The sequence below is a fragment of the Anabrus simplex genome, chromosome 1 (assembly GCF_040414725.1).
Source record: "Anabrus simplex isolate iqAnaSimp1 chromosome 1, ASM4041472v1, whole genome shotgun sequence".
Classification (NCBI taxonomy): domain Eukaryota; kingdom Metazoa; phylum Arthropoda; class Insecta; order Orthoptera; family Tettigoniidae; genus Anabrus; species Anabrus simplex.
This window is the reverse complement of record NC_090265.1, coordinates 1,764,690,211-1,764,704,550: the sequence shown is the minus strand read 5'-3', so window position 1 is coordinate 1,764,704,550 and position 14,340 is coordinate 1,764,690,211. Positions and strand designations below refer to the sequence as shown.

At 38.1% G+C, this 14,340-nt stretch overlaps 1 protein-coding gene across 4 annotated transcripts in view; it reads left to right on the top strand.

Annotated features, from left to right (window-relative positions):
• The window catches only part of LOC136858757 (uncharacterized), a 125,905-nt gene that overhangs the window by 33,590 nt on the left and 77,975 nt on the right, over positions 1–14,340 (top strand). For all 4 annotated transcript variants that reach the window (XM_068225684.1, XM_067138534.2, XM_068225685.1 and 1 more), the window contains one exon: positions 2,753–2,980. In XM_068225684.1, the coding sequence (XP_068081785.1) occupies positions 2,753–2,980 (228 nt within the window). The remainder of the gene's footprint in view (positions 1–2,752; positions 2,981–14,340) is intronic.

The following is a 14,340-nucleotide window of genomic DNA, read 5'->3' as shown; positions in this document are numbered from 1 at the left end:
AAGGATTTATATTGCCAACCCACAAACCACAGAAGAAAATTTAGTAAAGACAAAACTTAAGCATACAAAATTTCTTCAGGAGAGTACATTCCTTTACACCAGAGTGCGTTATCATAGTTTTGGTAGAGTCATCTGTTAGAGAATGTCCAAACTTCCTGATACGAAGCAAACAAACACAAATCGAAATAGACACAGTTCAGAACACTTCAAAATTACCAAATTTACAGTAGAGACATCTTCCGAGAAACCGTTGAGTTAATACAGTTGTTAAAGTTCAGGCTTTCTCCTGTAGAGGAGTTTCAACTGGCGCCATATTTGAATTAGCGGCGTGGAGGTGTACCGCCCGGTACATTTTTAAAAGTAGGAAAGATCACAATCTATATATATAAAATTAAAGTTTTGTCTGTACATTGCTCAGAATTTAAAAAGGATGGTATTTCTGTATCAGTCGTGCCCACAGTAACAAGTAAATGCACTTTTTACTTTTCCGTAATTTGTCTGTCTGTCTGTATGTATGTATGTACACGCATCACGAGAAAATGGCTCAGAGAATTTAATGAAAGTCGGTATACAAAGTCGGGGAATAAGTCGCTACAATCTCGGCTATAAATAATTTTATTTCGCTGAATGAAATGGTAGTTTAGGCGAAGGCCTAAAATTTAATTCTCAAATATTTATGTTATTAGTGGTCGTATCTTAATGAAAATCGGTTGGTATACAAAGTCGGGGAATAAGTCTCTATAATCTAGGCCATAAATAATTTTACTCACACTGAGTGAAATGGTAGTTTAGGAGAAGGCCTAAAATTTAGTTCTCTAATATTTGTTGTTAATGGTCGTATCTTAACGAAAATCGTTAGGGGACATAAATAATTTTATTCACGCTGAGTAAAATGATAATTTAGGGGAAAGCCTACAATGGAATTCTCAAATGTTATATAGCATTATATTTCCGATCATTTATGTCTTATACATTGTTATCATACCGGCTATGATCAGAGATATTCATTAATTTGAATTTTTGTTATTAAGTCCTTACAGCGCCGAGTCACGAGAAAATGGGTAAACAGGATTTAATGAAAATCGGTATGTAAAGTCTCGGAGATAAGGAACTACAGTCTATGCTATAAATAATTTTATAAGACGCACTATCAGAGAGTCTAAAGAAAACTAAATGTTAAGGCCTACAATATAGAAAGCTCATAAAATTGATCAAGAATAACATTACATTGACCATTGTTTGTTGTGATGTGTTTTGTCTTCTGTTGCCACTCATCTCCGACAGATAGGATTACTGCTGCTTACTGAGTATTTTTTTTTTTAATTTGGCTTACGTCGCACTGACACAGTTAGGTCTTATGGCGACGATGGGATAGTAAAGGACTATAAGTGTGAAGGAATCAGCCTTGGCCCTAATTAAGGTATATAGTTTGAGCCCTACTGTCGGCAGCCCTGAAAATAGTTTTTCGTGGTTTCCCATTTTCACACCAGGCAAATGCTGGGGCTGTACCTTAATTAAGGCCATGGCCACTTCCTTCCTACTCCTAGTCCCTTCCTGCCTCATCGTCACCATAAGACCTATCTGTGTCAGCGCGACGTAAAGCAAATAACAACAACAAAAAAATTAAGGTATAGCCCCAGCATTTGCCTGGTGTGAAAATAGGAAAACACGGAATAACATCTTCAGGGCTGCCGACAGTGGGGTTTGAATCCACTATCTCCCAGATGCAAGCTCACAGCTGCGTGCCCCTAACCACATGGCCCACACACCTGGTAGTACCGAGTGTAACAGTCTGCCTAAATATTGGCGGGAAGTAGCTGGGGAGTTAGGTAGCTTCCTTCTTTAGCATGCCATTCCTCTGTTTCATAAATTTTCTGATACTACTGGTATGTAACACACTGGTTCATCATAGCATTCGAGCTATTCAATCCCTACGCTGAGGCACTGATTGGAATGAGCAGTGTGCACATTTACCGGAATAATGGCAGAGGAGTGTTCACGGCTGTCTGCGGCCTGGTTATTCGAGCTCTGGAACTTTGGACTGTTAGATCGGCATTGTAGTACAGTTCGTTAAAAGTGAGAAAATGTGCAGTTTTTCATTTGATGGAGTATTTTATAACTTTGCTTTTAATTGCTACATTCCTACTGACGTTTTTGTGATGACCTATGTTGACTTCAGTTAGGAAAACCATAAAGTCAGTCTTTCTGAGAATCCCGAAATAAAGCACGAGTACATCAGCTAGTATGAAGATAAAGTTGGAATTCAAGAGAACAAATTGGGGAAAATATTCATTTATAGGAAGGGGAATTTGGGAGTGGAATAATTTACCATGGGAGATGTTCAATAAATTTCAAAATTCTTTGCAATCATTTAAGAAAAGTCTAGGAAAACAACAGATAGAGAATCTACCACTTGGGCGACTGCCCCCAATGCAGATTGATGTTGATTGATTCTTGATAGGAATGGGGAGTTTACAGCCATAAGTCAGATTGCTTGCACTTATACGGCCAACGTGTTGAAGCTAGTAACTAAATAAGAAAGCACTCCTCTTTCAAAGAGACAACCCCTCTAAAAGATCAATTTACTTCAGAATTACTGATTGTCTTTCAATAGAGGTTTTATAGTACTGGTTAGAGCTGAGGATGAAAATTACACTAGGCAACCTTAAATTTATTTCAGGTCAGTGTTTAGCATAGAACATAATTATTGTTATAGTAGTTTTTGATTATTCATTTTGTTTCTTTTTTTCAGATTTGGTATTCAAAATTAAACACAGGGGGAAGAAGAAAAGCTGTTTTCTTAGAAAACTTCACCTATTCCCCATTACCCATTCCTCTTCTTCCGAAGTGTACTTAGCCTGTCCAATATTTAGTGAGAAATATGAAAATCAAGAATTTGATTTGGAGTATTCAGCTCAAGCACAGTCTGACGAGGAAAGCAGACATTTGATATTAAAAATGCCTTCATTGAGAAATATTGGTAAGTTAAATACAGTATTTCCTACAATAATTTATTAAAAGTTAACATATGCCAACTTTAATCATTAGCATCAATATGCTGCATTTATAATTTCAAGCAAGCCCTTTATTTGTTATCATAATTATTGTCTTGTATTAACTGCTGTTAACCCGGCACTGGGCACGTAGTGAGGGAATCCCTCATTCCTTGATTTTGTCATGTCCCACTGCACAACAGTTTTGCACCCATGTCTATCCTTCTAGGTATAAGTTCATTATTTGCCGCATCAGTCTGTAACTGTTACCTGTAGGCAAAGGTTTGTTGTTTTTGTTTGTGGTGCCATTGTTGTAATCCTTGTAAATCAGTGAGATTTTCCCTCACCTTACACCTTGTTACGTTAGTATTTCTGGCATTGTTGAATACTCTAAATACGGTATATTGAATATATTGAATGTGTTAACTATGGGTGATGAGAATGCACGGAAACTGTTACAATGGATTGATCAAGTGGAAAAGAAGATGAAAAGGAGGGAAGAAGCAGATGAATACTGAGATGATGATACGAGGCATATTTTTTTAAGTACGGAAAGTACCGTTTTGATATGTCCACAAAGCACGCAAACATTTTGTACAAATTTTATTTTTATATGAAAGACCACTCTTTTATCTACTTTTCCACATAACTGCCACCAACATTAAGGCACTTATCATATCGAACAACAAGCTTTTGTATTCCATCGCCATAGAAGGTTGCCGCCTACCTTGACAGCCATTGCAACATGGCCGTTTTGAGGCTATTGTCTTCGTCGTGACACTGACCTCTGAGCTGCCTCTTCCGGTGGCAGAAACACGTGGTAGTCACTGAGCGCTATCATGGGGCTATATGAAGGATGATGAAATTGTTCCCAGCCAAATGATATGATGAGATCTTGAGTTCAATGGGCCACATGTGGTCTGGTGTTGTCATGCAGCAAAATGATCTCTTTACTCAGCATGCTGTGCCTTATGTTTTGAATTGCACGACACAGTTTTTTTTACGGTCTCACAAAATGTTTCAGAATTGATTGTGTCACCATGAGACAAAAAATCAACAAGCAACACCCCCTTCCTATTCTAAAACACAGTACACATGATTTTCCGGGCTGAAATTGTCTGCTTAAACTTCACTTTCTTGGGCTATGTTGAATGCCACCATTCTTGTTTCTGGTTTAATTTACCATAGGTCACCCATGTTTTATTGCCTGTGACAATTTGGCTTAAAAAATTATCGTCCTAAGCATCATAACGCTCAAGAAAAATCAAGCGCTACCTAAACATTTGGTTTTGTGCGCCTCAGTCAACATTTTCAGTACTCATTGTGAGCACAATTTTCGATAATTTAAGCATTCTGTAACAATGTCGTAGATAATACTTTTTGAAACTTGAGGGAACACCTGTGATAACGCAGAAATTATGAAGTGTCTATTGACTCTCACATTGTCATTGACTTTCTGCACCAGCTCGTCACTAATCGCTGAGGGTCTCCCACTCTGTTCCTTGCCATGAACATTCTTTCAGCCACCTTCGAAAGCTCTTACCCATTTGCGTACCATTCCATCACTCATAATGTTTTGTCTGTACAGTTCACAAATCTGACGGCGAATTTCAACTGCTTTCACGCCTTTAACACTAAGAAAACTAATAACAGCGTGTATTTGACAGTTGGAGGGATCCTCAATCGGCGGAGGCATTTTAAATACGCACAAACAAATGTACACACGGTTGGTTGTTGCAGCAATGGCTTCTGTGGCTTGCCAATGGATGTAGATACACGGTGCGCATGCGAGGGACACCCAACTGCAGCATTGCAGCAGCGGAATTTCAAAACATTACTTACTTAAAAAATATGCTTTGTATGATTGACAGTTGCGGTGTTCATGTTAAATGAATTGAACAAAATTGCAAAAATGAGTTTTCTGGAATTCAAACGGAAACTGTTGTTGCAAATTCTAACCAGGTAGTATGAAATAGACCCCTATACACAGGGAAAGATGGAGTAACCACATGGGATGTACGTTCATAAACACGACACATAAAACTAAGAGTAGGAATCTTGTGACTTTACAAAGGAAAATTTAATACGTCCTCCTATTCAATACGCAACACAACTCCATCATTAGATGTTTCGACTTGTTCAAGCGATCTTCAGTGTAAAAAGGGGGTTAAATTTATTTACATAATAGAAGCTAAAAATGTGTTAAAACCTATGAAGAAAAGAATGAATACAAATGAGATGAGACGTAAACGAACAATAAGTGTTTATAGTGAGGTTGTGGACCTCTTAGTCTAAAAATTTTGCAGTGATATAATTAAAAATCCAGACGAAATCACTGTGTTAAAAGTTCAGAATTGACAGTCTGTCTCTGTAGAGTCACCTTCACGAATACTTAAGAGGGGAGCGAAAAACTTGAGAATCTAAGTTTGAGTGGAAGCAGCATATCCCAGGTGAAATGTATGTGACATGTGATGAAACACCACCAATGAAGTTAAAATTTTAAAATAGTAGCACTCTCGAAAGGCCTGATCTTCTCAACTTTAGCATTTGCGTTCTCAATGATTGTTTCAAATGCTGGCTAGGTGTGTTTGTCTTATTTTTAATAGTCCAGAGGGCAGCAAAAAAATTGAGAAGCTGTGTTAGAGAAGATAACAGATGCATGGTAAACTGTATGTGACTACAGTGGAAACCGTAATGAAGTTCCAATCTGTAATGGAAAAAATGAGTTGTATGAGAAACTTGGGCTGATAAGTAAAAATGAAAAATAAGTGTGAAGAAACTTTTAAACTTACTTATTAAGTGGTTGTCCTCTCGAAACAGCCTGACCTCAAAGTTAACAGTCCTGTTCTTACGATCATGTCTATTGTTGTCTCAGCTGTGTTTGCTAGGATGGGAGGAGTGAAGGGGGAAGGGGAGGGGGATTCAGGCCTTGTAATGGAATCTCATGACATTTACCATGTGCCAGAGGATAAGCACGAAATATTTGGCAATGGAAGCATGGCATTTATTTTTGCCTGAAGACACTATAAAGTAAATTGTGCATTATACCAGTCTCAAATTGGCAGAAATGCATAAAAGAGTCACACGTGAAAGAGATGTTCGTGATACTGATTAAACAAAGTAGAATACCCTATATTTTAACTAAAATATTGTAAAGCTTCAATAATTCTTATGAAAATAATGACAGAAAGCTTCACTTAACCAATTAAATCTAAAACTCTACTATAAAGATGATTTTCTTCATTTATTTCATGGGTGAGAGAAAATCTCACCAGGCACCCACTTCCATTCCTAGTGACCTGTGCCAGACTAAGTTTCTAAGATGAAATTGTAAAAGAATTTAATTGTATTAAGTCCACCTGTTCAATACACATTTTCCATTTAATAAATGGTCTGTTTAAAAGGTTACATAGTTGTTTAAAAAAGCTACATAGGACATGTTTTGACCTAGTCTAGAGGTCATCATCAGCTAAAATAACATAAAGAAAAAAGACATATGACAAAAACAGTGATATATTATACGTTATATGTTATATACAATACTGGTATGTTATATAACAAAAACAGTTACCTGTTATTTGTCTTCCTTCTTTATGTTATTTTAGCTGATGATGACCTCTAGGCTAGGTTGAAACATGTCCTATGTAGCTTTTTAGAAAGAACATTTATAAAATGGCAAACGTGTATTGAACAGGTGATTTTTACACAGTTAAGTTCTTTTAGAATTTCATCTTAGATATTTAAAGTCAATCAAAATCAAAATCAAAATCTCTTTATTTGCAAATGAGGTGTCTACCTCGGTGGCAAATGGTACACTAAAATACATTATTGTCAAGCACTAAATTTTAAATTAACAAGAGAAGAATTTTTTTTTCTAGAATACAATAATATACAATTTATGCTAACAATTTTTTTCTATTAAACAAACAGATCATCCTTAATAAATTTATATCGTTTACAAAATTCTACTTATAATATCTCCCATACTTACAAACATAGTCAACTCATATACAGTATGTGGAATTACTTCAAATAATACTATGCAACTGGTATAAGATTAAACTTTACATTGCATTTATTTACCTTTTTTTAAACCCATTTTGGAACCTAAGTAGCATAACGACCTGCTGCGTCTTAACCAGAGCCCCATTTTGCTGCCACTTTTCAGAGTTCCTGAAGGGCCTTCACAGTTACCGTAGCAATCCCAGGGCCCTCGAAGTCCTCACTGTACTTCACCCCTACAGGCAGTCCCCTACTTTGGCTGTCCAAACTCCATGGACCAGGGGATGGAATTAATTTTTTTTAACACACATTTTTTATTTACAATAGCCTGCCCTGGTCAAATGCCCTCTAACATTTCATTTATTTTCCCTGTTGCTGTTTAATCTCTTCTTGAATACCTGTACAGATTTTGGAAAAGGATCAAACACTACCCCTGGTAAACTGTTCCACTCCTTCACGCCCTTCCCAATGAATGTAAATTTACCCCAGTCGCTTCTGCCAAAATTCCTTCTAATATTATACTTGTGGTCAGTTCTGCCAATATAATTATTTTCCAACTGAAGCCTCTCACGGATTTCTCCCAATGCTGCTTCTCCTGTATAGGCTCTATATGAGGCGTCTATTTGCAAAACCGGCCATCTCCAAATGGTTAAATTTTTCAGGAGACCAAAAAAACGTATAAAATCTAAATAAAGAGATTTAGAATTATTTGTATTTGTTTTATCACTTATAAATAGCATTGTAATTAATGTTACAGAATGCCAGTGTTTTATTCCTATAATTATTTGAAATATTTAAATTTCAAATTTGGAGATGGCCGGTTTTGCACCAAACTAAAGAAACTGAAGGAATAAAAATGTACAAAAAATGCTTTATTTAAAAGTTCACTTAAAAAATCAATGCAGTAGAAAAAGCCGATGCATTTACACAAAACGAACCAGAAATAAATTTTAAAAAATTAAACTTTAAAAAACATTAAACATGAAATTAAACATTAATGCCATTGTCTACACTGTGCTCACATTCATCTCCATCATCTTCTGGGTTGTTTTGTGGAAGGTTATTTTTATCAATCAGTTCTTTGTAAAACTTAAGCACTTCAACATTTCTCCACTGAGTCCCAAAATGTTTGGTCAATAGAGATTCAACATTTTTTGCCTTTAAATTGTTTACTATTTTACCAGCATGTATAACTTTTGGATTCATCATCAAAACATTCTTGCCTTTCTTACAAACTCCTAATTTTGTTCCAACATCTATTCTGTAGTTGGGTTCACCTTGAATTAACACTGAATTGCCTCCTTTTGATTTGGTCAAAATAACCCTTTTTGCAGCAGAAAATTTGAAGTGCTATTTCCCTGTAGGCTTGAAAATAGAAATACATTCTGTTTTCCAGTCGAAGTCGGGAACATTGTCATCTCTTCCTAGTAAAAATAATTTGCCATACTGAGAATGAACACTATGAAATTCCTCAGGTTGTATTAAAGTTTCTATTTTCTTCGTTTGTTTTTCAATAAGCCCGAAAACGTTAGAGCGTTAGAGGAGATGGCCGGTATTGCAACTCATAACCATACGCAGACGGCCGTGTTTGCAACTAACCCCAATTTTCGATTAAGTAAATAAGCTGGTTGGAGGCTGAGCTTGCAGCTAATAGTTTGCCACCTTGTGTAAAAGTGGACAGAGAACACATTCAGCACAAAAAGTGGATTTCAATTTTTTTGGGAGATGGCCGGTTTTGCAAATAGACGCCTCATATAATCCTATAAGTCTAGTTTTCTCCCTTCTCTTACTTAAAGTTTCCCACCCAAGTTCCTCTAACATTTCTGATACACTACTGTTTCTCCTGAAATCCCCTGTTACAAATCTTGCTGCTTTCCTCTGCACACTATCTATTTATTTTACTAGGTATTCTTGGTGAGGATCCCAAACACTGTTTGCATATTCCAATAATGGATGAACCATACTTAAGTAACTTTTTTCTTTTAATTCTTTGTTGCATCCTTTAAGTAGCCTCATTATGACATGTAACGATCTGTATGCTTTCCCAACAATGTCATCCACATGACCCTTCCAGTGCAAATTACTTTCAAATCACACACCTAAGTATTTGCACTTGCCATCTTTTGGGATAACTACCTCATCCAAAGTATATTCAAATTCAGTTTTAAAACTCCTGTTTGTAAAAGTTGTAACAGTTGATTTGCCTCCATTAACCTTCATACTATTTTCTTCAACCCACTGTTGGATACTTTCAAGGTCCCTTTGTAATACTGAACAATCCTCAATGTTATTTATTTCCCTATAAACAATTATATCATCTGCATACTATCTTATTTTTGATGTTATATTGTTCCCTAAATCATTTGTGTATATTAAGAAAAGTAACGGACCGATTATACTACCCTGTGCGATTCCCTTCCAAACTTTCTCTTCCTGTGATATATTATTTCCTACTTTGACTTTCTGAACCCTTGAGTTTAGAAATGTTCTTATCCAATGTATAACCCTTACGTCCAATCCTATTCCCGCCAATTTCTTTAATAATATTCCATGTTCCACTCTATCAAAGGCTTTGGAAAGATCTATGGCTATGCAATCTAACTGGCCTCCTGAATCCAATTGATCTGATATGTCCTGCTGAAATCCCACCAGTTGTGCCTCACAAGAAAATTTCTTTCTAAATCCATACTGGCTCCTCATGAACCATTTTTTATCATCACATATCCCTCTGATGTACTTTGCTATTAAACTCTCTAGTATTTTACAAACTATACTGGTCAGGCTGATTGGTCTGTAGTTCTCTGGTTTCCTTTTATCACCCTTTCCTTTATAAATTGGTATTATTATAGATTCCTTCCATTCCTTTGGTATTACACTATTATTTATGACATAGTCAAAGATAAATTTTAAATAAGGCACTATGTACCACCCCATTGTCTTTAATACCTCCCCAGTAATTTGATCACTTCCTGCTGCTTTTCCTTGCTGAAGCAGTTGGATTTCTCTGAAAATATCTTCATTTGTTAATGAGAAGCTTCCTGTTTCCCTATGTGTCTCTCCCTCTCTATCTTCTGTTACTGTTTCCAACTCATGACAATCTTCTACTGAATCTCTGAATTCCCTACTAAATAGATTTGCTTTCTCAGTATCTGTTAAATAGTGTTCACCCCCTTCTCCCACCATTGTAGGAATTTGGATTCCTTTTCCTTTTTGATTCCTAATATATGAATACATCTTTTTTCATTTCCCTTTGTTTGCGGATGATGTTATTCTCTATAGAGTGATAAATAAGTTACAAGATTGTGAGCAACTGCAACGTGACCTCGAAAATGTTGTGAGATGGACAGCAGGCAATGGTATGTTGATAAACGGGGTTAAAAGTCAGGTTGTGAATTTCACAAATAGGAAAAGTCCTCTCAGTTTTAATTACTGCGTTGATGGGGTGAAAGTTCCTTTTGGGGATCATTGTAAGTATCTAGGTGTTAATATAAGGAAAGATCTTCATTGGGGTAATCACATACATATGATTGTAAATAAAGGGTACAGATCTCTGCACATGGTTATGAGGGTATTTAGGGGTTGTAGTAAGGATGTAAAGGAGAGGGCATATAAGTCTCTGGTAAGACCCCAACTAGAGTATGGTTCCAGTGTATGGGACCCTCACCAGGATTACCTGATTCAAGAACTGGAAAAAATCCAACGAAAAGCAGCTCGATTTGTTCTGGATGATTTCCGACAAAAGAGTAGCATTACAAAAGTGTTGCAAAGTTTGGGTTGGGAAGAATTAAGAGAAAGAAGAAGAGCTGCTCGACTAAGTGGTATGTTGATGTAGATGTTGATTGCCATAGGGAACCTAAAATATTTGTCCTGAATGAGTAATTTTATAATACCAATATAATGGTCCGTTATTGGACATTATAAATTTTCCAGCTAACTCATTCTTGGTTGCTTGCATTTCGCCCTCATGTGCTAAGTTAGGCTCATCAGTTGGGACTTAGCACACCACCCAAGACGCAAGGCTAATGCATACCGTGGAGGCTTTTTTTTTTTTTTTTTTTTTTTAAATTTTAATGTTTTCATTCCCCACCCTGAAGGGGTGGGGCAGGCCAGCCACGTAAAGGGTTACGCCCTTTCTCTGGCCAAGAGAAGCGAGCGGGTCGAGGAGATGCGATGGAGAAGGATGGTGGGTAGACGAAGTGGGAAATGACAGGAGATGTGTGTATGCGATGGGAGAAGTTTAGAAGAGAACGCCAGGGGGAAGATGTGGAAAGAGCAGGTGGAGAGTAGCGGTGATGTTATGAAGAGTTGTGGTGAGAAGGCGGATTATATCTAATGTTGGTAGGGGTAGGAGCAAGTGACTAGATTGGGGAGGGGGTGGACCAAGGGGTTGAGGGGGTGGAACAGGAGGAGGGCCAGGCTGGGGGCGACGATGTGGGTTGTTGTGAAGTTGGCGAACTGTTGAGGGTGGGGAGCGAGAAGGCTCCACTCGGTATCAATGTCCTTGGATTTGGGCGCCGGTGCTAATGAGGTTGTGGACGTCATCTGGAGTGGGAAGATGGAGTCGCACCATATATGTGGGGCCGTTAACGTTGTGGATCCGGAATGCGTGTCGAGCTGGAACGCCGTCTGTTTGTAGTTCCTGTATGATGTCCCGTTCAGAGATGTCCGGTGCTATCCCACGGAGAACACAACTTGACATGATGTGGAAGGCTGGTGGTGGTTGCTGGGTCGAAGATGACGTGGCGGCGGCTGTGATGTTGTCCTGTGCAGGTGGTAGTGGCGGAAAGGTGGCGGTCGAAGTCACAGGCACTGAGGTGGTAGGGAGTTGCTGGGGTGCAGGAGTCGAGGAAATTGGGAGGGAAGATGACATTACTGACGAAGGGTGACAGGTCGTGACAGTAGTAACTGGAAGTGGGAAGGATGTGTAGGCGGACATTGTGCTGGTCGTGGTGGTTGTAGTTGTAGAGAAGGAAGGCGATGATTGCTGGTGTGATGTCCAGGGTTGAGACACGTTGGCGAAGGGAACAATAGAGGGGTTTGCGGATAGCTGGGCTAGGATAGACGAAGGAGTGGGCACTACTGCATAGGTATTACCATATGGTTAATAGTCGCTCCGGAGGCTTGTAGTCATCGCAGGTCGTCATCGTTGCGTAGATATACTAGAATCTGCGATGATGGTGTGGAAGTTGCGCCATCCTCCAGTCTATAGATGTTGTCAACTGGAACGCCGGATGTGCGGAGGTCAATAAAAATGTCGTCTTCAGAGAGCTCCAGATCCACATCGGGGATTAGACAGGTAGGCATGTTTGTAGGGGAGGCCGACTACCGACTTGGTGTCAGGCCGCTATGCTTTATTACAATAATAATATAAGAGAATTTATTGGACTCCAACCTATTCAATACATTACAGGATGTTAACATTTTTAGTTAAACATCGTTAGAATGGAGACATGTTTCGCCCCCCATGTGGGGCATCATCAGTCATATCAAAGCACCTCAAAATTAAACCAGACGTCTGGTTGGAAATTATGAACATAATATGTGAGAAAGAATACATTACAAAACACATACAAGGTCCTATCCTAAACGAAATAACAATAGACTAGTTACACATGGTAAAATACGCTAGTGGTTTCTTAATATTAAAATGAAGCCATCATATGTACAGTATAACAATGAAAGTAATCAAAGTCTATATGATATCGAGTTCGATGATAGTTCTACGTAGTATATACAAATGTTGGCAAAATAAAATACAATTTATAATTACTGTACACTTATTTATAATTATTAAAATCGATGAGGTAAAACATTCCAATTTGTCTATTTGTAATTTGGCTCCAACCAAAATAATTCGCCCTAGAATTCATGAGGTAGTCAACTCCGTTGGTCACTCTCTATGTGAACGGAGTGCACAGTGCAAGTGAACAGCTTTTGTTGATTATAAAAAGAGGCCGTGCTAAGACAGAGTTAAAACAACACCGGCTTCAAATGAAAATAGTTAAAAACATCATTAGATTCTTCCTAGTTAACTAGAGGTTTGCGTATACTTTGTTGTTGAAGTGTGGGAAAGTCGGTTGTTGGTTGAATGGGTAACGGTCGAAAATGTTGTGCAGTGCAATCGGTGTTTGAACTGTCCTACATGTGATGGAATCTGAAAATGGAGGATTTGTCTTAATTAGTTAAGTGAAATAACGGAAAAAGAGAAAAAAAGGGGGGAGATCATTGAGAAATGAAAGATGTGAAAGTTAAAACTCACCTTGAAAGCTGTTGAGCTGTTACCTAATTGCTAAGAGGTTTGTGGAGCACTGGCTGTCGCTAATGTCCTGCTCCTCGTGTTGTACGTGTGACGTCTTAGAGGAGGGGAGTGGATTTGAAAAGGCGGAGCTGTGGGTATGTGATTGGCGCTTGGGGAGGAGTTGTGTGTATTGGAGGGAGAATAGGGGCGCAATGAGTTGAGCGGCTTAGTGGGGGTGCTTGGAGAGCTTGTTTGGAGGACGTTAACAAGTCTTTTGTCTTTCAGATTTAAACTATTGAGCGAAAATATTAATTGTTCGTAAAGAGGGCTTCGGTTGTCTATTGGATCATTTAAATTTTTATTCTTATTATATTTTTGGTCCAAAAAAATGTATGAGTTTTCGAACTCGGTCATGAGCCTGCCTTTATCTAGTCTTTTTAAAATTTGGAGATCCTGTTCGATTGTGGTAAAACTATGTCCAGTGTCTTTCATATGGATGCTCATGGCCGAGCGTTTATTGTCCTTTTGGGCATTGAAATGTTCTGCATATCTAATTGCAAAGCTTCTACCAGTTTGACCGATATATGAACTGTTACATTCACCCCATTTCAGTCTATAAATGCCAGAGCCCGAAAATTTATTGTTGTCCGAGTTTTACCACAGGATCTCCAAATTTTAAAAAGACTAGATAAAGGCAGGCTAGTTACACATGTATTCTTTCTCACATATTATGTTCATAATTTCCAACCAGACGTCTGGTTTAATTTTGGGGTGCTTTGATATGAATGATGATGCCCCACATGGGGGGCGAAACATGTCTCCATTTTAACGATGTTTAACTAAAAATGTTAACATCCTGTAATGTATTGAATAGGTTGGAGTCCAATAAATTCTCTTATATTATTATTGAGATTCTTTCAATATGGAAAATAAAATGATTTTCAATACTTGTAATGCTTTATTACGTCGGCTAGGTAGCTAGATAGAGGTGAGGGCCACCCGGCCGAGCAAAAATATTTGTAGCTGCTGTGGAGTTTTGTAGTCCCGAATGGAGAGGCCAAGTGAACCAGCCCCGTGGAGGCCACTGCATAGGCTATTTGAAGCCAC